Raw genomic sequence first — 26,204 nt, 5'->3', positions numbered from 1 at the left:
TATCCTACACGCTGGGCCACGCGTAATGACTGTCGTTCTTCAACACCGCTATTGGGTAATTGGTGCCCGTAATATGATTAGAAGCATATACCATAAGTGCGTTAAATGCACTTGCTTGAACCGCAATACATCCGTCCAGTCGATGGGCGATCTTCCTTCGTCTCGCATCACTTATGCTCGATGCTTCACGCGCACAGCTGTAGATTTCGCTGGTCCGTATACTTACAAATTTGCACATGGAAGAGGGTCAAAGTCAACAAAGGGCTACATTTCGTCGTTTATATGCATGTGTACTGGTGCTATGCATTTGGAATTTGTTGGAGATTTGTCCTCAAGTGCCTTTCTCAACGCATTCAAACGCTTTATCAACCGTCGAGGTTATTGCAAAGCAATGTACTCTGATAACGGTACGAACTTCGTTGGCGCTGACAGAGAATTGCGCGAGAGATATGAGAAGTGTATGGCAGATGAGAAGTTGCGATCGTTTTTCGCTGACTCCAACATAGAGTGGCACTTTAACGCGCCAATCGCGCCTCATATGGGCGGATATTGGGAAGTCGGTATCAAGCGTATAAAATACCATATTAAACGCGTTCTAGAAGGTAAATTACTGTCTTTCGAAGAATTCAGCACTCTGCTGACCGAAGTCGAAGCATGCGTCAATTCCCGCCCCTTATGCGCTGATCCGACAAGCGCAACCGATCTTGAAGCTTTAACGCCTGGCCATTTCCTCGTCGGCGAGCCGCTGAAGTCGATCCCAGAACCTGAGGGTCAAGGGTTCTGTGGAAATTTACTTCAGCGATGGCATTTAATCTCTTCTATGCGACAACATTTTTGGCGCCGATGGCGTGATGAATACTTGCTAAATTTACAACGTCGAACTAAATGGTTTAGATCCGCACGCAACTACGAAGAAGGAGATGTCGTAGCTTTGTTTGATGAACGAACTCCACCTACGAAGTGGACACTTGCGAGGGTAATTCGTTGTCACCCTGGTAGCGATGGAAACGTGCGCGTCGTAACCGTGAAGACAAGAAATGGAGAGTACGTTCGACCCGTAACCAGACTGTGCCTCTTACCTACAAAAGGGGCTTTGTTTTGCGAGTCATCATCAGAAAAGGCGTAATATTTATAAGGTTTTCGTATTTTTTCATATTTATCTCGATTACTCAAGTTTGTAAAAACATTAAATTTTTCGAGATAGACTTTCAAAATTAAATTGTAAAGTTAATATTTTTTAATAATTAAAAATGTTAAGTAAACTTTGCGAAGTTAAAAATTTAAAGTAAATTTTTGATGATTGTAATTCAAAGTAAACTTTTTCGATTATTAAAAGTTAAAGTTGTATGAGAGTAATTAAAAATTGAATTTTTGTAAAGGTGAATATCTTTTCTAATAGTTATCTTAATAACTGAAGACTGAATTTGTAAACATATGATACTCCAAAATACATAGTTTTAATTTCTTGATATTTAAATATTTATTGTCAAATAGGTACCTTGAAATATTTATTATAAGATTAAGTTGAACATATCATATGTACATATATAGTTCAAGGGCGGCGGCAACAGTTCCAACAATGCGGGACAATAGACTAAACGAACGCTCCCCTTCAGCCCCACTGACTGTAAGTGTTCAAAATATTCTTAATGCTATGCAGATGTTCGGATATAATACTTCCATCTTCAAGTCATGAAATTTGTTCAGAAGTTGATAGCAGCGAATCACATCCCAAATTTGCTAAGTGGATTGCTTTGAGATGAATGATTTCATCTATTAGATCCGTAGAGTAGTATGGATATACCAGTTCTGGACCACATTTTGTATGGAAAACTGGGAGCATGTCCCACCCTAAAAACTCTGTACTTTTGGATCAGTCTGCCACCAGTCTGGCCTTAGGAATGGGACAAGGTTAATATTTTCGGACCAGTCTGGGAAGAGTCTTTTTTTTTTTTTTTTTTTTTTTTTGCGGGGAGGCTGAAAAATGCCTAATGCACCATAATTGCTGCCGTCGCAGCAACCGTGTGTCCGTAGACTAAAAAACAGCCCCGTTCTGGAACCGTCGCCCACCCCGGCACCACTTTCGCATTACTTCAGGGTGGCGTTCCATATTTCTCATTTTTTAAGAGCCTACTGTTGTCCCTGCGTCCAGGTTCCCGCTATTTGCTCTGAGTGTCCATTTAATCGCGACTGCTTCGCATACGCATTTCTCTGCGCTCCCTCTCAGCATCCATCAGGCGTGTCATTACTATAAATGCCATTTTGCTCACTGCAGTCTAGCATTCTTTCCTGTTGCACATATGTGAAACTAAATTTCTCGTGGTAGGTTCCTCCCCAAAGAATCCATGCAAGGTGAGTCTTTCTTCGTGGAAACGGGGGCAGTAGAACATGACGTGTTCTGCGTTTTCTAACTCTGTGGTACACATTGGGCAATGAGGATCTTCCTCTATCCTACGCTTCCATAAATACTCTTTGAAACCGCCATGTCCACTCATTATCTGCGTGAGATGGTAGTTCAGTTCGCCGTGCTTCCGCTCATTCCATTGAGCTACGTTCCAAACTAGTGTGAAAGTCCAATGCCCTTTGTTTAGGCCCAATGCCTAACTTTTATCTGATTGACGGCGCCCCTCCCTAACGTTTTAATAATATTTCCAGCCACCCACACTCACGCCGCATTTGTGTGCATGCATGCACATGCATGCGTTTCATACGCATGCACGTGTGTGTGCGGGTTGTCAGCACCCATGCACGTATATGTGGGGGCTGTTGTGTGTGTGGCTTTTTTTCCCCTCCTTAATACCAGAGGACTTTTTCGCGGCTTAGCGGTTGTCCTCAACGGGATAACCGGTCTCTTTTTCGATCGACCGCCAACCAGCACACATCGCAAGGATCACCATCGTCACTTAAAGCGCCAAGGTAATATTGTATCAACACTGTATATCTTCCCATCACTCTAAATTAAAGTATTATTTTATAACGAGGAATTCCTCCTGTGTTTTTATTTATTTCTTTTGAGCGAACCATCCACTCCAAGATCGACCCGTGTGCGCCTACCCACTGCCGGTTCCAGACGCACCCAGGCCGAACATTGGTCCTCCTCACCAGGAACTAAAAGCGCCTCTTTATATATACAGTCCACAACACAGCACATTTGCGTACTATAAAATTTGCCAATTTTGCCTACAAAAAATTTATTGGCCGAAGCATATCCCAGCAGAACATAACAAAGAAGTTTGGAAGTTACATATTATACAACACGATATTAGCAGCCGAAAATTGACAAGGAAAAAGTTGGAGTTTATTGTACATAGGTGACCAGAGCCACAGCATATTCGCCAACCACAGCACAGCACAATCAAATTTTCTGGCACAAAAACCAATAAGAAGTAAGTGTTATATTTCTTGCCACTTTTTTTTGAGTGTTATTTTTTTTTTGCAAAATAAATAAAAAAAAACAAAAAAAAAGACCCGTGTAGTGCGCGAAAAAATTAAAATCAAAAAAGAAGTGAAAAAGTGAAGTTATTTAGTGAGCACCAATTTTTTCTTTCCAATTTCAAAAATTAACTCACTTGGTTTATTAAGTTTATTTCGATCCTTGTGATTATCTGGTCTATCCCCCCACCAGTGGTAAGGTTTTCCAGACACAACACAAGGAAGAGGTTAACCTAACCTCACTTTCCGCACAATACCGAATAAGTTTGTTGTTGTTTTTTTGGCACATCACAAACACATTAATTCCAATTAAATTAATTCAGGCGCTCACTTCTTGTAAAAAATTTATTTCTTTCTTCACTTTTTTTCTGGTTATTTTTCGATTTTCATTAGCAATATCGCACGCACTTTGTCATTTGTTCACAATACACTCATTTATCTGTGGACGTGGCGAGTGGTCCCCCCTTTTGTTGTTGCTACTGAGACAGAAAAGTTCAAAAATAAACCCTTTTGGTTGTCGCTGCTGTGACAAAAAGTCCATAAAATAAACCCTTTTCGTTGTCGCTACCAAGACAAAAAGTCTGCAATATAAAAATAAATAATAAAGCGTTGAGTCTCAATAGTGTTTATTTACTGGGCAGGTATTTTTTACTCTAAAGCGTTCTATTTCTCTATTCGGCAATTTTCTCGTTAATAAACGTAAATAAAACAATGGAAACCTACATCCGTTTAGCAGAATCAATCGCAGAGTTTGATAAAGATTACAGCCTTATTCCGGAGAGCGACCATAGCAAACACACCCTTGCAATACAGCAGGAAGAGTTGCGGCTCTTGTGGAAGAAGGTAAAGTCTGCGTTTGATTCGCTATTGGGATCTGATGAGGTGTCAGCGGATGACGTTATGGCGATCAGAAAGAAACAAAAGGCAGCATACGCAATCTACGTGCGATGTTCAGCGTCTATATCTGCTGAGGCAGAAAAATACAAGAAGGATGAAAAGAACGTCAACCCTGAGCAAGAACCTCATGGGCATAAAATTCGCCTCCCTGCTTGCGACACGGAAGTTTTTAAAGGGGATTATCTGTCTTGGCCAACTTTTCGCGACCTTTTCACGGCAATTTATATAAACAATTCTAGTTTGAAAGGGGTGGAAAAGTTATTCCATCTCAACAACAAAACGCAGGGCGAAGCAAAAGATATCGTAAAAAAATGCCCTCTCACAAATGAAGGTTTCGAGATGGCCTGGAAAAACTTGTGTGAAAGATACGAAAACAAACGTATCTTAGTTAACACACAACTACAAATTTTATTTAACTTAAAAAAGGTAGAAAGTGAGTGTGGCAGTTCAATAAAAAAGCTGCAAAATGATATAAATAATTGTATTTCGTCCCTCAAATGCCACAAAATTGACACTTCCAATTGGGATGCAATCCTGACCTATCTATGCTCAACCAAGTTACCAGAGAGCACGCTGGCTCTTTGGGAGCAAAGTATAGACCATAAAATGGACATATCCAAGTGGGAGGATATGGATAAATTCCTGTCTAATCGGTTTCAGACACTTGAAACAGTGTCTGGTTTTACAGGGCATGCCACTTCGAAAGTGCAAAAACCAAACGCGTCGCGACAATCAACGGAAACCCCTACGAAAAGACTTGGTGCTTTTCAAACGAAAGTATCCAAGCAAACAATAAAATCAATTTGTAAAATGTGTAAATCCCCTGAACACAGATTACGCAACTGTTCACGCTTCTGCGACTTAACCCCAATAGAAAGGATTAAATTTATAAAATCCACAAGTGGCTGCCTGAATTGCTTATCCCCAGGACACACCGTGACGAAGTGCACCAGTTCCTACAACTGTTCCAAATGCCACTCTCGTCACCACACGCTCCTGCATGCGGATACATCTCAGCACACGGCTGTACGCAATCCTTTCAAAGATGCGGATAATAGCCCAACAACTTCGGCACAGGCGCGACAATCTGCGAACCAGAATGTAAAATCCTGTCATGCCAATTCCAGCACAGGCGTGCTATTAGGAACTGCTCGCGTACACATTCGCCATAATGGTACCGACTTCTCCGCACGGGCATTAATTGATTCAGGGTCTGAATGTTCCTTTATAACTGAAAGACTGAAACGCAGAATCAATTTGCCAGCGAGAAAAATGCATGCCCAAGTTTCAGGCATCACAAATTCGGTGTCGGCTCAGGTGAAAGAAGCATCCAAAATTGAATTACGTTCACCAGTGGATGCCTGCTTCAGCCTGACTACACCCGTTCTAGTCCTAGCCAAACTCACTGGGAATCTTCCATCCTGCCATATCAACGTCATGACTATGCAGGCATTCCCAGACTTGGTTTTGGCAGACAAGAGGTTCTACATCAACGAAGATGTAGACCTCATACTTGGAGGAGACATATATCCCCAAATTATACTGAGCGGTCTGAAAAAGAATGTACTAAATACACTTTTGGCCCAAGAGACAGTGTTCGGTTGGATACTAACCGGTCGCACCGAATCACCGAGTCCAACGAAGAGCATCATGTCATTCTACAACGAGGTTGCGTTGGACAACCAATTAAAAGCTTTCTGGGAGGTAGAAAATGTTCCCAAAAACAAAATGCTTAATGAAGAAGAAAGGTATTGTGAACAATTATTTAAGGACACAACAAAACGTGATGAAAGTGGAAGATATACAGTCTCGCTACCATTCAGGCAGGATTACCCTGAGAAGATTGCATTAGGACCGTCTCTAAAGCGCGCATGTTCACAATTCTTCAGAAATGAGGGGCGATTACTGAAAAACCAAGAGTTAGGGAAAGAGTATGTTCAGGTGTTATCCGAATACGAAACGCTTGGACATATGAGAAAAATTAAAAATAATGTACCATCCGACGATTCGGATAATTATTTCCTGCCCCACCACGCCGTTGTAAAGGCGGAAAGTACCACTACCAAGGTGCGCGTCGTCTTCAACGCGTCAAGTCCTACAGCAAATGGCATTAGTCTAAACGACATACTCCACCCAGGTCCAGTACTCCAAGCAGACTTGCCTATTTTAATTTTACGTTGGCGACTGTATCGCTTTGTCTTTAATAGTGACATCGAAAAGATGTATAGGCAAATTTGGGTGAACGAAAATCACACCAAATTTCAACGGATTGTCCATCGAACATCCCCCAACGAACCCATCAGTCTTTACGAACTAAAGACTGTCACCTTTGGTGTAAACTGCGCCCCCTACCTCGCGATACGGTCACTTCTACAATTGGCTGATGATGTAGAAAATACGCACCCAATAGCATCGGGTATATTACGAGAAAGTATGTATGTCGACGACGTTTTATCTGGAGGACATACAATAGCGTCAACCATCAAAGCAAGGAACGAGATTCGCGAAGCATTACACTCAGCTGGCTTTCCATTGCGCAAGTGGACATCCAATTGTGAGGAAATCCTTCAGGACATCCCCAAAACGGATTTGCTCAGCGAGGACTTCCTAGCGTTTGAAGAGGCTAGCTCGGTGAAGGCACTCGGAATACGATGGAACGCGCATTCAGACATGTTTTACTTCACCGCAGGAGTTTTAGAGAATGGCGAGAACATCACCAAACGCGCAATCCTATCCGCTATAGCCAAACTTTTCGACCCTTTAGGCTGGCTTGCACCAATGGTCATAGTAGCAAAAATAATAATGCAGAACATCTGGTTAGAGGGCACCGGGTGGGATGAACCTGTCTCCCCAACTACCTTAGAACGGTGGGAAACTTTCACCCAACACTATAACGAAATAGATAACATTAGGATACCGCGATGGGTAAATTTTACGCCCGAGGACGACATCGAAATACATGGTTTTTGCGATGCATCGGAAAAGGCATATGCAGCAGCAATCTACATGCGCGTAAAAAGGGACGATAAAATTTTCACAAATCTCTTGCTAGCCAAAACCCGAGTAGCCCCAGTGAAAACCATCTCACTACCACGTTTAGAACTTTGCGGCGCCGTGCTGCTCGCAGAAATCATGGAATCAATATTCCGAAATATTCATTTGGGACCAGTAAAAGTTCACCTCTGGACGGATTCAACCATCGTACTCGCATGGATACGCAAGCCGCCCTGTACTTGGTCAACCTTCGTCGCACATCGAATCACCAAGATCCTCGATATGGTCGGTAACAAGGACTGGCTTCACGTTGACTCGGAATCTAACCCAGCGGATTTAGGGAGCAGAGGACAACTAGCGTCAGATTTGGTCAACAATTCGTTGTGGTGGCAGGGTCCTTCTTGGCTACAAGAAGACAATTCTCACTGGCCAGCACAAGATGCCGATTACAACACGTCCGTTGAGGAAAAGAGGGCACAATCGTATGCCACGACAAGGGTAGATCATACAGATATTCTTGAACGATTTTCAGATTTGCCACGAGCTTTGAGAGTCTTATCTTATGTTAGGAGATTCTATAAAAGAACGCATCCTAAAACCAAAGCAGTGTTCCAAGAAAAGTCGTGCATAATCTCAGCCGATGAGATTAAGGCAACGACTCAAGCATTAATACGAGTCTGCCAGAAACAATTTTACGGGACAGAATATTTAAAATTGAAAAATAGGGAACCTATCGATCGAAAGAGTGAAATACTGTCACTCAACCCATATATCGACAAAGATGCTATTATTAGAACAGGGGGGCGTCTAGGGGCTTCAAAGGACATGTCGTACAATGAGCGTCATCCGATCATCTTGCCTTACAATTGTAGGCTGTCTCGCCTGACCGTTTTGATGGCTCATCTTGACTCCCTTCATGGCGAGAACCAGCTCATGCTCCGTCTCATCCGAACCCAATACTGGATACCGAATGTCAAGACCATGATCAGAGCCATCATCCACAATTGCAAAACCTGCATTATTCACCGAAAGCAGGCACAGTCCCAACTTATGGGGACCCTTCCCTGCGAGCGGACTACTTTTACCCGCGCGTTCACCAATACCGGGGTAGACTTTGCAGGGCCTTTCGACATCAAAAGCTACCGCGGTAGGGGATGTCGACTGTCAAAAGGCTACGTATGCCTTTTCGTCTGTTTTTCCACTAAGGCCATCCACTTAGAAGCCACTAGTGACCTTAGTACCCCAGGCTTCCTCGCGGCCTTTTCGCGTTTTATCGCGAGAAGAGGATGTCCGAAGAACATCTACTCCGACAATGGTACGAACTTTGTCGGAGCTTCCAGATCTCTACGATCGGAATTCAAAGCCTTCCTGGCAGAAAGCCGAGACAAAACAGTCTCCAAGTATAGCCATCAAGCATTAACTTGGCATTTTATTCCCGCTGGCGCTCCACATATGGGCGGCTTGTGGGAAGCGGGAGTGAAGAGCTTCAAAAGCCACTTCAAAAAGATCGCTTCTCCCCACAAATATACTATGGAGGAGTTCCAAACACTTTTGTGCCGGATTGAGGCGTGCCTCAACTCGCGCCCTCTCAGTCCGGGGTCGAATGACCCAACGGATCTGGAAACACTAACCCCAGGACATTTCCTAACGGGCAGCCACCTACTGGCTCCGCCAGAACCAGATGCTAGTGAGAGCTCTGCCTCGATGATAAATCGGTGGCAGAAACTCAAAGCCCTCCATCATACTTTCTGCAAGAGATGGAAGGTGGAATATCTATCCGAACTTCAAAAACGAGTGAAGTGGAAGCATTCCAAAGAAAACATACAAGTGGGAGATCTCGCCGTCCTCAAAGAGGACAACTTATCTCCCAACGAATGGAGGTTAGGTAGAGTCGTCAACGTACACCCCGGCGAAGATAACCGAGTACGTGTAGTCGACCTCATAACCGAGAAGGGTCAAGTCAGACGACCTTTGGTCAAACTGATCCTTCTCCCTACGGAAATCGAGTGTAGGAGGACCACGAGTTCCTCCTAACAATCCGTCCGTTCCTCCACATACCTCCTGTCAGAAAATTCAACCCCAGCTCTCGTTCACCCGGAACGAGGCCAACCAACAACCCTAATGCAGATCCGCATCTGCCACAAAATACTTATTTTCAATGTCCAAAATCAAACCCCAATTCACTCACTCCCCAGAGCGAGGACACCAGAACACTAACGCAGATCCATGATCTGCCACATAATGCATATGCACTCGTTCAAAGGCACTCGGCCAACAGAATTTATGAAAATTCATCCCATCACCCAAAACCTTTTGGAAAAAAAAAAAAAAAGAAAAACAGAATTTCTTCTACTCATAAATTTTGAGTTTTCCAATGAAAAAAAATCGAAAAATTAGCAAAAACAAAAACTTTTGTGAAAGAAGGACTGGCAACAAATTATAAAACAAGTTAAAATGCAAACCTAGATGCTTATACATATCGGACGATGTGAGCATCTACATTAGTAGCAAGTCAAGTTCTAAACTCACCCTCTTTTTGTTCGTTGATTGATAGTTGCGTGCTGTGACTGGATGTGAACTCGTTCCACCACCAGATAAGTTCGGTACTTCCTGATCCATAATTTCATCAGGTTTCACTGGTTTCATAACGTCCGCAATGAATTGTGGATGCATATAAGCGTAACGTCTTTTATTGTGAAGCACACGACACCTAAATTTATGAAAAATGAAATATGAGGTTTTCCATCACACATATTCATTGATATAAATACGGTTCATATCGTCTATGAAAGCTCGAACCACATATAAAAGTTTTCTACCATAGATGGGCCTTAATAACAAAAAGTGAAAATAATCCCATAGCCCGGTAGTAAGCCGACAGTCTTGGAGGCGATTTGATATAATCACTTCAATAACTCAAAGAATACAACAACAAGAACAGTTGGTCCGAGCTTTCACCGACGATATATATTTTAGGGTACAAATTCTACTAACCGTAAGCTATTGTACTCTCGGTCAGGTCTACATTCAAGTTCCCTGTACGCTCAAGTTCAAAATCTTGTAATATTAAATAAACTAATATGCAATGATTTATGTTGTGCTAGGTTTACTATTTTTTAAGCGGCCGTTTCTATTAAATGAATATCCAATACAACTTAATATAAGGCTATGAGAAAAAATCATTTCTTTGCCGTCAAAGGAAATGTATAGAAAACTTTACCAATCGATTGTTTTATCTTTTCAAATGGAATATAAAAGCCTTTGTCAAATAAATCCCATCGCAGGCGTCGGTATTGAGGACATAAATAATATGAATATTGCATTCCCAAATTGGTCATAGTGTGCATAACACTTATGATATTCCAAACACCAATACTGGTCCCATGGTTCCATATAACGTGATCTTAATTGTACCTCCTGATATTCGCTACTATTCAGCGTCCTATTATTTTGTAATGTTTGATGAAAAATCTTTTTAATAAATCTATTCGCAAAAGCCCACCACCTAAGGTTCTTTTACCTCCTGAAGACTGGTTTAAATTGCGTGAAAAAACACATTTCTTTACGTTTATGTTTGCCACAATCATAGCCAGAACACATTGGTCAATTTCAAAATGCTCTGATAAACTCCGAGCCATGCACCGTTCCACATTCTGTAGTTGATTTTCAAAAAAAAAAAAAATACGCTATGAGCCATATCACGCAACTCATGAAGACTTGGAACTGCTCCACATCTTACACATATCACATTTGTTGGAGCCAATGGAATTGGTACAAATCTATATGATAGCATTGCATCTCGTTTCGGCAAATAAACTGGAACATCATGTTGTAATGTAAGTGACGAACTCACTAGCAACAGAAGTAATTACCGGTCTATGGGATCCAAATCCCACCAACCTTCGGTACCAACCGCAGCACTATTACCAACAACGAGAGAAAAAAAAAAGAGGGAACCACAAAGTCCACTAAAGTCGTTTAAGCGCTGACCCAATTGTTGATTTTCCACCGACAATGTACAATCCGTAAAATCTAACATGCGCGTTGTACAAACTTCCAAAGCGGCATCTACCAAAGGAACACTTTTATACTACATAATATTTTTCACTGTCCTCAAACTTGTTATTTTATAATTATTTGTTAGCATTGAATACGTGGATGCAGTCCTAATTTCGACTAAATTTTCAATGTATTAAGTTGTTTAAAGTTTACAAAATTGTGAATAAAAATTTATCCAAATAAGAAAAGAACAGAAACTAAGTTTACAGGTTTTTAACAGTGAGACAAATAGGTGCCTAACATAATGCTGCACATGAAAGGCTCTTTCGTTTTTGCTAAAACCTCACACTTGCATACTTCAACCAAGCGTTTCACTTACCACCAACTCCGCTCCGCCCAGTTGCTGCAACATACGTGGATCGATCATCCTCGCCATTTGTGGATTTAAGTTTGCCATTTGTGTTGGATTAACGTTCTTCGTCATGTCGCCCTGCCGGAATAAGCCCTTAACGCCGCCCATTGTTTTCACCACTGCTGCGAATTTGGTATAGTGGGCAATAAGATCGCGCACCTCCTTTTCGAGAACACCTGCACCTTGAGCCACTCGTACATAACTCGTCGGCTGTTTGGTGAACACCTTGACACCATCACGACTATCTAGTTCTCCATCCGACATACCATCCATCATGGTCATCATACGTTTAATGCGTGCCATTGATTCTTGTTCACCGACTTTGGTCAAGGAACCTTGTGAGAAACCAGGAATCGTGCCCATTATTTGAGAGAGTAGACCAATTTTCATGATGTTTTGAACTTGTTCATACATATCACGTATTGTAAATTGACCATGCTTAATCGTTTCCAGTAGCTCTTCATTTCCATCCTGTTTTAGTGCGTTGACCTTATCAATGAGGCCCTCGATATCGCCCATACCAAGTAGTTTACTAATGAATGATTTTTGTTTGAACGGGTCCAGGTCATCAATATGCTCACCTGCTACTGCCGATAAAGCACCTCCACCTTTAGCATACCCATCATTTCAATATACTTCAGCGGCGTGTAGTCATTAAAGCCAACACGTGCACTGGTATCAAATTCATTAGAAACACATACCACATCACGTTGAATTAAAATCATTGCACAGCATATTCGTATCCAAAACTCAAATCGGTATCCCATCCCACCGAGAAAATTTAATCCCAAATCCGAACATGTGGAAGTGCAAATTCCTGACAGCAACAGCTATGTACCACAAAGACGTCTCAATAATATCTAATAAGGGTCCTCCTGATCGATGCACAACCATTATTATACCAGCGGCCATACATTCAACAATGCCAATTCAAAAATGTTCATTCCACATTGTGTGAATTCCTATTCCTGCGTTTTTGATACAATTGAAGAAGCTCTTGAAAAAACCTTTACGTTAAATTCCACCGAGCTTCCTAACATAGCTTGCAACTGAAGAGGGTGACCTTTTCTGGCCGGAATTGACCTATAGATATGATTACAATCTTATCTGGACTTTCATTACTTCACATGGTGGATACACATGATGAGTCTTAAAAGGTACGCCCCATACATCGCGTATGTGATTTTCAGTCCATGTGGATTTTACCATTATCGTATCGGAGCATCGTCCAGCCCATTGTATATATTTGCAAAAATTCGATAGTATATAACCTTGAGCCAGGTGATGAATGGGTTTCTAACCACGTAGGCTTGATTGTTATGACAATATTCACGTCGTTGAACACGCCGCAACAAAACCATACTTATTGTGGGATAATACACATAGCACCCGATCTTGCAGTTACCAATAAAACGGAACAAAGGCAACGTGAAAGTATAACCTGTGGTGTCTATATAAATATCAGGTGAAATACAGATACAATTTAGCTTCCACTAGACGTTTCAGATAAACGAAGCTTTTATTTTGTTTGTCAATATATAATATATATATATTGTCGTATTTCGCCTGTAGTGCTCGAACAGCACACCACAAAACTCGCTCGCCACCGCCCCCAGCATTGCAATATGGATGAAATATTCCTATATTCACAGGCCCATCACATGAATCTTTAAGTTTTGTTTGACAGCGCTGCAGCCAACTACGAAGGCTTAGCAAAAATATGGCAAACAGCACCGTAGCCGACACGAGTACCAGGAATATTGTTATAGCCATTAGTGTCAAAATTAAGAAATTAGGTTTCTATTTCCCCAAGTCAACTACGAGAGCGATATCGTATACCTTTGATTTCGTCGTAGCGACCCAAAAATATCACAAAAAAAAAGGGGTCGTTGGTATTCAGCTCCACGATATAAGTTCAGTGGGTTCCGCCAAACTGTGTATTCGGGCAAGGAGAATGTGCCCAGTATGGCTCGGGTATAGTGCCGCTGCCGTCGCGTATTTCTACCAATAGCGAAAGCATTTGAAAAACATAAGGCATAAATTCCAATATGAAACAGAAAATAATGTTTCTTCAAAGGAGCTAACTGCTGCTGTTGTGCCAACGATTTTATTGCCAGTGATAGCATTTCAAAGAGATGCAGCCGTGATGAATTTTTGCAACCAAAACCTGCAAAGAAAAAAATCCATTAATAAATGTATAAGTGGACATCGCAAAAGTGTGACAACTGACAGCGCGGCCGACGCCGCAGTTGGAGCACCCCTTTTGAGATGCCGCCATCTAAAATTAGAACAAAATCCGATACAAAACAACCTTACCCAAGCGCTCCATGCCCCATGCCCATTCTCCACCTGAAAATAAAATAAAAGTAATTACTAATGAAAAAGAAAAAAAAATGATTTTATTTTTATAATAATAGAAAGAAAATATTACAGTTTACTTACCAACCTTACTCCGTCATGTGTAAAAAATGAAAGAATGAATCAACGGAACAAATCTTTCGATTAATCCCGTTGGCTTCAATTCAGAGGAATTTACATTCTATACAAGGGTGTGTATCAATGTGCACAGTTTTTTTTCTTTCCCTTGTTGCTAGTAAATATCTACCAGTGCACGGACCTTTTTTAAAAAAAGGCAAAAATGTTGGTAAACAGGAAATGAAAATAGCAGTAGAAGTTTAATGAAAACAATAACTACGGTTTATATTGGTAACCAAAAAGTTGCCAATTCATTGTAAAACAAACAACTCTCAAAATAAATCACATACCAAAACGTCTGACAACCGCAACAATATTCCAAAGTACCAAAATACTGCCACAAAATAACCAATTCGGCATGTAATCGTTTACGTAGAACCTTTTATTTTCGGTCAAATTAAAAAAAAAAAAAAAAACTGGAAGAAAAAAATAGCGCAGAAAATATTCGCGTACTCAGACTATATTTATCTACTCAAAAAAAAAATTTATTTCCTGTTCAAGTTCTTCACAAATTTTTCAAAATTTACTGATTTGGTCAGTATCGCCTCCTAATGTTAGTTGGGTGGGCTCTGCAATTCAATACTTTAAAATTATCGCAGTATACGTTTTCAGTGCGAAAATACTGAAATATTGGTAGAATCGAAGTTTTGGTAGCAGAAGTAGTAGAAAATGAAAAATGGGTCAAAAAGGTTGGTCAAACTACCAATGCGGTAAAGTCCGTGCACTGACGGTCCATATACTTATACCAACGTATGTACACATACATGCCGAGTTTAAATGTGCATTATATTAGGGATGCATAAAAAGATGCAAACGGGTACCCAAAAACCCGAGTCTGAGGAACCGGTAACGGAGCCAAATACCCTTCGGGAACCGTGCCGTTTGATAAAGGCCATCAATAAAACATGACTACAAGCGTACTTGGGGAAAAGTTGAAGAAATAAGTGAAGGGCAATACAAAAAAAAAAAAAAAATGCTTCATTCCACAAATTTTTCTCTTCGTCCAAAACGAAGATTTTTTTATTTTTTCTTTACATCGCATACAATTTGCTGTCCAAACATTTTTTTTTGTGTGGCGGGCAGGGAAGTTGTTGATTTTTAGCATCAACAACACTAATAACAGCGACTCAAAAGAACCCACGCTATACACTTTCTACCCGGTTCGGTACCAGAATGTGCGAACCGAAAAATCGTAAATGCTCATTTTTCTGCAGCACTAGTGTGCCCGTGGCTAACTAAAACGCTAGCGGGTGACACAAAATAAACGAAATAAGGCACTAAAGACCCAGGCACATAACGTGGGTTGAAAGAGGCCATGCACATGATGTGCGCCAAATACAAATATTTTTATACTGCTACAGATGTTTGCCCCCTACGCAAGCGCTACTAAAATATCCCAAATCTCAACAATACAATTAGGGACCACTCGCCCCTGCACTTTGACAATGACCCGACCCATTGAAACCTATTTCACTCCTTTCAGAAAAATGGGTCGTTTTGCCGCTTTAAAACGTAATGCTGCCACGAACGCAGCGCGTTATTCGTCGGAATGCCGAGTGTGTCTTGAGCGACACCCTATCCGCTTGTGCCCAGCCTTTCGGGCGAAAAGGCCAGAAGAGCGCCTCTACGTAACCATTCGCGAAAGCTACTGCGGAAATTGTCTGGCACCTGATCACCGCTCTAACGCGTGCCCGAGCCAAGGGCGATGCAAACGGTGCGGCGAGAAGCACCACACGATGCTGCACATCGCCTCGATCGACGAAGAGGAGCAGCTATTACAAGAAGCCCGCTCCAAGCCATGGAGCGTCCAAGTGGAAGAGGAGCTAGATTCACCCCGAGAGCGGATAGACGACTCCATATCGTTATATGCGTCGGACGCTGGAACGGAGACTGGACCTCTTCGTCCACACCAAAACCGAGATGCCAGCCGAACCGGAGCGGAGACGCGGTCTCTTCGCCCGACCATACCATCTACAGCCAAATCATTTCGACCACTTCTGCAGCACGAGAGGAAGCGGCTCCAACAAGGGACAGCGACAGCACAGCGCCATACATATAACGGCCGAGCGGAGACCCGGTCTCTTCGCCGGCAACCCAGGAACCCCCAACGGAGACGACATCCGCGCGACCGCAGAGCGGAGACAAGGCCTCTTCGCCTGCATCAACGACATCAGCCACAAGATCGCAGCCACGGAGGCAACACGCTGCAGCTCACCACCGTGTCCGCCTTCCGGTCAGGGCTTGTAGCCCAGCATTCAGCAGCCACCGCCACCATGATACCAACGGTAGCGATCACACCCACCGCGGTCGTGAAGATAGAAGCTGGGGGGCGGCTACACCTCGTCCGTGCCTTGATTGACGGATGCTCCCCCACCACCGTTATCGCAGATGAGCTAGCCCGGGAGCTCCAACTCCCTACCAGCACCATTGGCGGACAAGCAGGATGCCTACTACGCATACGAGGAAGACACGGCCAAAATAAACGAATTGCAACCCATGCGGCGGTCGTGTCCAATTTTCGGCGAATGGCCCCCACGACCAGCGTCGACAGCGCCATCGCATCCCCGTACGCACATCTCCGTCTGGCGGATCTACAGTTTTATTCATCTGCCCCGATCCGCCTCGTACTAGGGACAGACGTATATGCCGAAATAATGCTACCAGGGATTCTGCCCACCACGTTTGGCCCTTTGCTGGCTCAGAGTACCATCTTCGGTTGGGTACTCTCGGGCACAACCAAGGCCTAACATGAAAATGTTCGGTAACGACCGAAATCCATGAATTTTTTCACTTTTTTTATTTTTTATTGAATTCACAATGGAGGTGTGCGTTTAAAATCTTGTATCATTACAATAAGTTCTTTTTTTTTTGAATTTTCTTCATACAAAATCCACAAGCATAGAATTTCCAATGAATTGGTAATAAACGGCAAGAAATATGAACACGTATATCTTCTTACTTCTTTTCGCAATCCCTAGCTCTAGGCAAACCTGGCTCACGCCTTACACCATAACGGGAAAATTGGTGAATGACCGAGGCAGCAGCAACCAAGCTCCCACCATTTTGCGTGCCGCCAAGCCGGCGGACTGTCCGGCATTATGTTAAGTTAGATATAATTAATTATAAGTTTTTTACTTTTTTCTCTTCTTCACGGTCGGTGATCCTTGGCGGACTGTGATGTTGCGTACCGCAAGGGGGGCGGCATGTTTAGGCCCAATGCCTAACTTTTATCTGATTGACGGCGCCCCTCCCTAACGTTTTAATAATATTTCCAGCCACCCACACTCACGCCGCATTTGTGTGCATGCATGCACATGCATGCGTTTCATACGCATGCACGTGTGTGTGCGGGTTGTCAGCACCCATGCACGTATATGTGGGGGCTGTTGTGTGTGTGGCTTTTTTTCCCCTCCTTAATACCAGAGGACTTTTTCGCGGCTTAGCGGTTGTCCTCAACGGGATAACCGGTCTCTTTTTCGATCGACCGCCAACCAGCACACATCGCAAGGATCACCATCGTCACTTAAAGCGCCAAGGTAATATTGTATCAACACTGTATATCTTCCCATCACTCTAAATTAAAGTATTATTTTATAACGAGGAATTCCTCCTGTGTTTTTATTTATTTCTTTTGAGCGAACCATCCACTCCAAGATCGACCCGTGTGCGCCTACCCACTGCCGGTTCCAGACGCACCCAGGCCGAACACCCTTTACTCGAGGCCTCCCACCGTTCTTGCCACTTAGCTATTGTTTGTGTCCTTGCTCTTTTCTTGTCTTCTTCAGATGGTCGCTCGATATTAGTGTTATACAGATCGGCCATTTCGCTTGCCAGTAAGTCCACTGGGATTTTCCGGGTTAGAACCAGGATCGCGTCGTCGGACACCGTCCCATAAGCACTTGCTATTCTTAAAGAAGCAAGTCGGTACGCTGCTAATATATATTTTTGATGGGTCTGTTTAGATCCATACCACACTGCTGCTGCGTATAGTATTATTGAGCTGGTTACTGTGGACAATAGCTGACGTATAGCTTCGCTCGGACCACCAATGTTAGGCATTATTCGCATAAGTGATCCATTAACTTTGGTAATTTTCTCCCCCACCGCTCTGAAGTGCTCTTTGAAAGTTAACTTAGAGTCAATGTGCACTCCTAAGTATTTTAAGGAATATTTTGAGGTGATTTGATGATCCCCGACAGTTAAGACTAACTCGTTCGCCGACCGTTTGGAGCTTACTAATACCACTTCCGTCTTTTGGCTAGCCAACTCCAGTCCTGTATTGGTCAGCCATTCCTTTATTCTTGCTACGGCGTCATTACATAATGCTTGAAGCAGGTCCAGTTTCTTGGCCACTACTACCACTGCAATATCATCAGCATATCCCACAATTTGCGTGTTTTCTGGTAGATCAATCTTTAGCACCCCGTCATACATTACATTCCAAAGCGTTGGACCGAGAACAGATCCCTGTGGGACGCCTCCTGTGATTTTGTACTCTTTTGCTCCTTGATCCGTGTCAAAAAGAAGTACTATGTCTTTAAGATAGCTACCTATAATTCTGCGTAAGTAAGCTGAAGTGCCGAAGCTTTGCAGCGCTGCCATTATCTGCATCCAGTTCACAGTGTTAAAAGCATTCTTGATGTCCAACATAATCTGGGAAGAGTCTGACCGAAGGAATGAAACCAGGTCTATATTTATCTTGACCTGAAATTTTCAAGATCATTCAACAATTCCGTTAGGTGGCGCATACGTTTTTTCGGTTTGTGTTCTGGCTGATCTCACCTCTGACCGATCTCACCGCTAGGTGGCGTGTTCTGGCAGATCTTCCGCTAGCTGGCGCATAAGAAAAAGCTTAGTGGTGTATAAGAAAAGGCTTAGAGCTTTTTACCTTTAGCAGAGCTTTGCCGTAAACATGCCAGCATATAAATTATATATATATATATATCAACAAACCGCAAAATACATACCGACACAGGCATACCCATCCATATACATACATTTAGATAAGGGCTACTTGTCTCAATGTATATAAGTTGGACATCTTTTGAGTAAAAAAATGAGGATCGTTAAATGGGGGCCCTACATTTTTAAAGAGCCGCAAATTTTTAATTTCCGAATCATCTGCAATATTGTTTACATTAAAGCCTTCAATATTTTCAACCCATTCAAAATTTCTAAATGGAAGATATTGTGACATAGCAAAACCATACAAATTACATCTAAATAAATGAGATAATTTGATTCTTTATTACAGTCATAATCACTCATATATTTATTATTTGCTATTGAATATCGCTTACTGCACTGAACAATTCCTCCTCTAATACCCCGCTTTATAAAACTATACATATTATTATCGGTTATTAGTTCTAAATTTATTTTTGTTGTCTTCAACATAGCATCCCAAGATAACCCTGGGGTGGTATAATATTGACATGGATCTAAGTTATAGATATCTTTGCATACTTTTCTAAAATTTTCGAAAATGTCACATAATAGTAAGACATCTACTTTCAAATATAACAATAAATAATCCATTAAGTTTATGCATTTGAATATATTCCACACTTGTTGAGCATGTTCGTAATCAGCTGCACTACACGATTCATTATTTAATTTGTTAAAGAAAAATGAACGAGCAGGTAGTTCTGTTTCTTTTAAACGGTCTATCGAGTTTAAGTAATCATAAGGAAATACACCTTTACGTTTCATTAATGTAAATTCATCATTATTTTTATAAACTGATTTTACAATATGTAAATCTTCATCGGTTAAGTAACTTGCTAAACTTTGTAAGCTAGATGGCATAAATCTGTATGAATCCAAAAAACGAAGTTCGATAGAATCTTTTTCAGTTATATATATTCTCTTAGATATGGATATATATAACTCTTTATTTAAGGGAATAACTTTAATGTCGCCTTGTGTTGTCGAAGGTTCTCTAACAAACAAATGACAGTCGTAGGACGAAAGATTGTGAAAAAATATTGGCACGAAGCGCGAAATTTGATATTCTAAATTGCATTTATTATGGGCAGGACCTCTATATTCACCAGTTAAATGACAATGATCTGCAACTCTGCCATCTTCATTAAAATGTTCATTGCAAATATGACATTTTGAATATTCTTTATGAAATTGTTCTTGAGAGGGAGTTAAAGGGATCATCGGTATTTTTTTACTTATAATACCATAGATTTTCAAAACATCTTCAATTAAATTTTTGAAAAAATGGTTTGTGCAATCCTCACCACTATATATTCTAAAACTATCTAAACTGTTGTCATAAGAACATTTCATATAGTAACTATAAGCGTAAGGAATATGTTTTTGAACTGATTTAACTTTGCTAGAATTTTGAATATCTTTTGGTTCTAGAATACACTCAAAGTCTGCATAAATAACAAAGGGCACATCTAATTGTTTTTGAAAATTACTAAAGTTTAATACTTTTCATTTTCGGATGGCATCTCTGTTACACTTTTATTGCAATGATCCTTGTGGTATGCTACAGCTTTGTTTGTATGGAAGTGGATTAAACATGCGTTGCAAAAATATAATTTATGTCCATCTCTTGTAACTTGATGTCCCATTAATCTACTTAAATTTCTTATCCAAACGTAATGGAAGTTGTTAATGTCCACTAACAACAATAAATTTATATGATGTTCTCGTTCCTCTTTTGTAAAATAATATGGGCCCACTATAGAGGTATTATCCAGGCCGAAAACGTTGACACTAATGCCAGGATTGTTTTCTTCAAATATCTTGATTTGTTTAACCGCAAGTGGAAAATTTAGATTATGGAAGTCGATTGTAATATTATTTCACAGTTCTATCACATCTGCTTTTATATCATCAACTTCATATGATGAACATCTATTTGTGTGACAGCTTCTAGGATATAGAGCTGATATAATTGCCCATTTGAAACAGTATTCATCTGTGTTTTGAATATTTATACACGAATGTTTGTTTTGAATTGTTGGTGGTAAAGGTATATATTTTGAGCCTTTAATAGGCTCATATTTATTTATATTCGCTTCTAGATGTGATATCTCAATTAGTGACCAACCACTATCTCTTTGTTGAAATTCGCTCATTTTTGAAGATAAAATGACACACTGGTCCTCGTAAAACAGATTAATATCATTTTCCGTAGAAGTGGATTCAAGCAAAATCATCTTGGTTTGGTGTGATTTCAATTCCATCAAACACTCTACGCCTTCTTTAATCAAATTATATTTACAAAACAGCTCGCAATTAAACTTAATGTTTTGATAATGCGTTAGTTTTTCTCTTAAAATTTTACAAAGTTCTGTTTTTATTGTTGAAAAAAAGTGTTCAACAATCAAATCCTCTTTTACATTATTTTCAAATACAAATGTTTCGATTCGCTTATCGAATACTGATTTAATGCTTTTAACATTAGAAGTGCAGTTCTGTCTAGCTTTTGTTTGTGTGTATTAATCCGTATGTGATATGACCACAGTTTTTTTGGGATATTAATTGCACAAACATCACAATATATAGGGTCATCCGCGTTATTTGTATGTTGTAAACGTTTATGTGTTAAAAATATTTGAATGTTATTAAACTTTTGTTTGCATACATTGCAACTCACTTCTTTCGCATGATAGTTTCTAATATGTCGCCTTAAATTGCGATTATATTTAAATTCTTTGTTACAATACTCGCACACAAATGAAGGCATACTATTTTTTTATTTTCTTTTTTCTAGAGTTTTTATTATGTTTGGTTCCTTTTTTGATGTTTTTGTCGGCTCGAGATCTTAATCTTAATAATAATATATATATAATATATATATAATTTATATGCTGTCATTTTTACGGCAAAGCTCTGCTAAAGGTAAAAAGCTCTAAGCCTTTTCTTATACACCAATAAGCTTTTTCTTATGCGCCACCTAGCGGAAGATCTGCCAGAAGATTCCACCTAGCGGTGAGATCGGCCAGAGGTGAGATCAGCCAGAACACAAACCGAAAAAACGTGTGCGCCACCTAGCGGAATTGTTGAGTGATCTTGAAAATTTCAGGTCAAGATAAATATAGACCTAGTTTCATTCCTTCGGTCAGACTCATCCCAGACTGGACCGAAAATAATAACCTGGTCCGAAAATAATAACCTGGTCCCATTCCTAAGGCCAGACTGGTGGCAGACTGATCCAAAAGTACAGAGTTTTTAGGTTGAGACATGCTCCCAATTTTCCATACAAAATGTGGTCCAAAACTGGTATATCCATACTACTCCGTAGAAATATCGACACCATAAATCGTGCAGAATGCCGCTGCCTTTTCTCTGAGCTCTTCTTCCGTCAGATCCTGATACTTCCACAAAAATGTAAATTTAATCGCAATGTCTTTTACGGCTTCGAAACGTCTTGTCATGTTACCAATCAAGCAGTCCAAAAGAACTTAAAAAACTTGGTGTTTGAATTGAGTTTTGGAATCACACTCAGGTGATTCGCCAGGTAATTCATCGAACTGGCGCTTTCTTATCTTCCTTCTTTTCTCTGCGAAGGTATTCACAACTCCTATACTCCCTGCCAGAACCTTACATTCTTGAAGTATGATCGACCATTGATCCCTGAACTTCTTTAACTCATCAATCAGGCTACGTATATTTTCTGTTTCCACGTCCAGTGTGGCATTTCTAGCTTGCAGTACCAGATTTCGATGGTTGATTACCGTCAACACTTTGAGCCAAATGGAGGCTAAGAGGATACACTCAAATTTCCCCATATATGCTTCAATACCTTCCAAATCCGTTACTGTTTCTGAACTCAGATTCAAAAGCTTGATTTCATCAATAGCTTTCTTGGGGAATGTGAGTTGCGAAAGGTTTCACACTATCCACACGAGCAGACCATCGTGTTTGTGACATGCTGTGCAAGGAGCAATTAGTTTTCTCCTTGAGAATTTCCCATCTCTTAGGGGTTGCGCTAAAGATATTATACAATTTTTGCGTAATACCGAAAAATGTCATGACTTCTGCACAACATTCAGCAGCTTGCACTCCACATAAATTTAAACTATGACAAGCAGAAGGTGCAAATATTGCCAGGGAGTTATCTCTAAGGATATGACTCTGCGCTCCTTTGTAATGACCGCTCATATTACTGCCATTATCATACCCTTGCCTACGGCAGTCATCCAGTGAAATATTGTGCTTTTTTAGAGTGCTGCGAATCAGCTCAGCGATAGCTTCTCCTGTTTTTGCGTTACAATCGACAAACTCTAAGAAGCGTTCTTGGATTTTCCATTTTCCGGAGTCCTGTCTAATAAAACATAACACAATATAAAAACAGTCTGCTCAATATGCGTCGAATCAGGGGTTGCATCCACTATTACTGTGTAATACTTGACGGAATTTCTCTCACTTTCTATCTTTCTAATTACTTGACTTGCACAGATTTCTATTCCATCAGACAAATAATGTGCTTGGAGACGATTCTTTTTCGTCTGAGATTCCCTCACCTTCTCCAAATGTTCATAAAATACCAGAACGTTTCCATTTTTTGGATTTCCGATCAATAAATTATTCCCTCTAAATGCCAATCCTTTTTCTCCAAGAAATAAAACAACATCAAGAATTCTGCGAAGTATCTCTCTCCAGCGAGCTGCTTCATTTTTAAGGGTTTCCGCTAAGAGAAAATCCACTGAACTTGTATTTCGAATTATCATTTCATATTGGCGCCACTCTATATAGCAAGTTTTACGATTTTGACTATTTTCATGTTCAGGAATTCTGTCGTGTAACCTCTTCCAACCTTTTTCTTTAGAATAGCCTGAAGACTTTGTCAAATCTGATCGGGTATTTTCGGAAATTTTGCTGAAAAGCCAGCATGGAAAACAAAAAAGCGCTTCTTTTGTTGCACTCCAAACGAGCCAATTACACTTTACTTTTTCTCCGTTTTTTTAGAGTAGTATGGTATGATTTGAAGGAAATGGCGACCACTTAAGTCGTTGGGAAATCGAAATAAAATGTGATTTTAAGTTAGTTTAAGCATTTTTGACAGTGTGCGAACTACAAAAGAGTCACAACTTACAATTTTTCAAAATCGGTTTTTTCCATAAACCAATTCACAGTACACATCTCTAACTGCCCCTTAAATTTCGTTGTCATTATTTTCTTCTTTAACTGGAAAATTACCGTTATGCCAGTTTTGGTTTTGATTGCACCGCTTGCGCTCTATCAACTAAAGAGTACTACTTTTAGTTGTGTTAATGTGCTTAAGAACAAGTGAACAGTTTTTTTACGCATAAAGTTTATTATTTTAAACTTTGACTATCCTGTTGCAAAAAACTTTTAACTTTATTGTGTATTAATTGAAATTGTGTCTTTTTATACGTAAAGAGTGAGTAAAGTTGCTTGTATTATTATGAAATGTGCCTTTTTTGATGAAATAATTGTGAATGTACGAGTAGTAAGTTTTCTTGGAAATAGTCATAATTCAAAATTGCTATATATTTTGTCCGTAAACAAATAATTACAATAAAATTTCGTAAATTCATTATATAATGAAGGTATCCTTCTTTGCAAAACTGGATTTCAGTATAACATTACAGACGTTTTCACATAAACCGTTTTTCTTCTCTCCTGAACATAACAGCGGGACACGAACCTCCGTGCTCCGGCGTGTTTTTTAGTTTTTTTAAACTTTAACCGTGTTTTTTTTTTACACGTATATATATCTACATTTTCGGGTAAAAAAACGCCTGTCCTCACTTAGATAATGTTTAGGAGACCCATCTAGCGGAAGAGGTTAAATAACTAGCTACAGAAGGGTTGTACCGAAAAGCGGAGACACGCACCTCTGTTGGCCATAGTTTATAACCTATAGCGGAATCGGTTGCGGTGAATAGTGGCCACACACCATTTGTAGAGGTGATACATAGAGGTAGTGTAGAGGTACAACATAGACACACACTTCAGTTGCATCTAAGTATAATGCGTATTGAAATTTAGGAGTACTAATTTTCAGCGCATCAATTTGAGAAGTGTAGATAAAGTTTGATGCTTAGCAGTTCATATAAAATGTAAGTGTATATATACATATACATATGTAGATGTAAAAAAAACACAGCTTATATTTATTTACTACTAGCCTTTACCCGCGGCCCCGTCCGCAAGGAGAAAATGAAATATGTGGGCTATTCACGTTAGCCTGCTTATAAAGTTATCTGTTTAAAATTTTTTTTCTGTCTAATGCATTTTATTTTTGTAATTGAGTAAAAAAAAAGAACTTTATGAGCTGATAACCTGATAGGATCCCAAAATGATAACGAAATTATCCAGAAAAAGCCACGAAATGACCCCGACGCTATCGCGGACGGATCCCGAAAACCATCCAGAAACGCCCCGGAAGTGTTTCCAAAAGTTCCCGAAGTAGCCCCAAAAAAAACAACGACACGATTCTAGACTTATCCAGATAACCATACAGAAATGATGCCTGAAGGGTACCAAATTGATCCCGAAATAGTCCCGAAAAAGTTCCGAAATTACCCTGATGGGCTCCCGGACGGATCTCAGAAACCATCCAGAAAATATCCAGGAAGGGTCCCTAAATTATCCCGACTAACTCCAGAAAAAGTTCCGAAATGGCTCCGAGGGGATCCACGATGGATCGCGAAAACCATACAGAAATGATTCCGGAAGGATTCCAAAATGATCCCGAAATAGTCCGGAATTGACCCAGATTGGATCCCGCACAGATCCAGAAATGATCCCGGAAGGGTGCAAAAACTATCCCGGAAAAGTAACAAAAAATCCCGAAATGGCTCCTACGGCATCCCGGACGGATCCAGAAATGATCTCGGAAGGGTCCCAAAATGATCCCAAAATGGTCCCGAAATGACCCTGATGGATCCGGCAAACCATCAAGAAATTATGCCGAAAGGGTCCCAAAATGATCCCGAAATAATACAGAAAAAGTCACGAAACGACCCCTAGAGGATCCCCAAATGATCCCGTATTA

The 26,204-nt window shown here is 40.6% G+C and overlaps 1 protein-coding gene and 1 pseudogene across 5 annotated transcripts in view; both read right to left on the bottom strand.

The window, feature by feature from the left end:
• The window catches only part of LOC137250287 (signal recognition particle subunit SRP54-like), a 53,129-nt gene extending 38,831 nt beyond the window's left edge, over positions 1-14,298 (bottom strand). The window contains exons 1-5 of one of the 5 annotated variants that reach the window (XM_067782816.1): positions 14,177-14,296; positions 14,051-14,083; positions 12,316-13,901; positions 11,702-12,266; positions 9,853-10,033 (exon numbers count right to left, since the gene is read on the bottom strand). Coding sequence is in view for 2 of the 5 variants with exons in the window: in XM_067782818.1 (XP_067638919.1) it covers positions 10,013-10,033; positions 11,702-12,253 (573 nt within the window). In the remaining 3 variants the exon portion in view is untranslated. Of the gene's footprint in view, positions 1-9,852; positions 10,034-11,701; positions 14,084-14,176 lie in introns of all 5 variants that reach the window. The other 4 variants (XM_067782818.1, XM_067782817.1, XM_067782815.1 and 1 more) reach the window with 4 other exon arrangements.
• LOC137247716 (protein fuzzy-like) lies at positions 10,540-11,677 on the bottom strand (annotated as a pseudogene).
• Positions 14,299-26,204: the final 11,906 nt, after the last annotated feature.

The sequence above is a fragment of the Eurosta solidaginis genome, chromosome 4 (genome assembly GCF_040869045.1).
Source record: "Eurosta solidaginis isolate ZX-2024a chromosome 4, ASM4086904v1, whole genome shotgun sequence".
NCBI lineage: Eukaryota > Metazoa > Arthropoda > Insecta > Diptera > Tephritidae > Eurosta > Eurosta solidaginis.
This window is presented reverse-complemented; position numbering and strand designations above follow the sequence as displayed.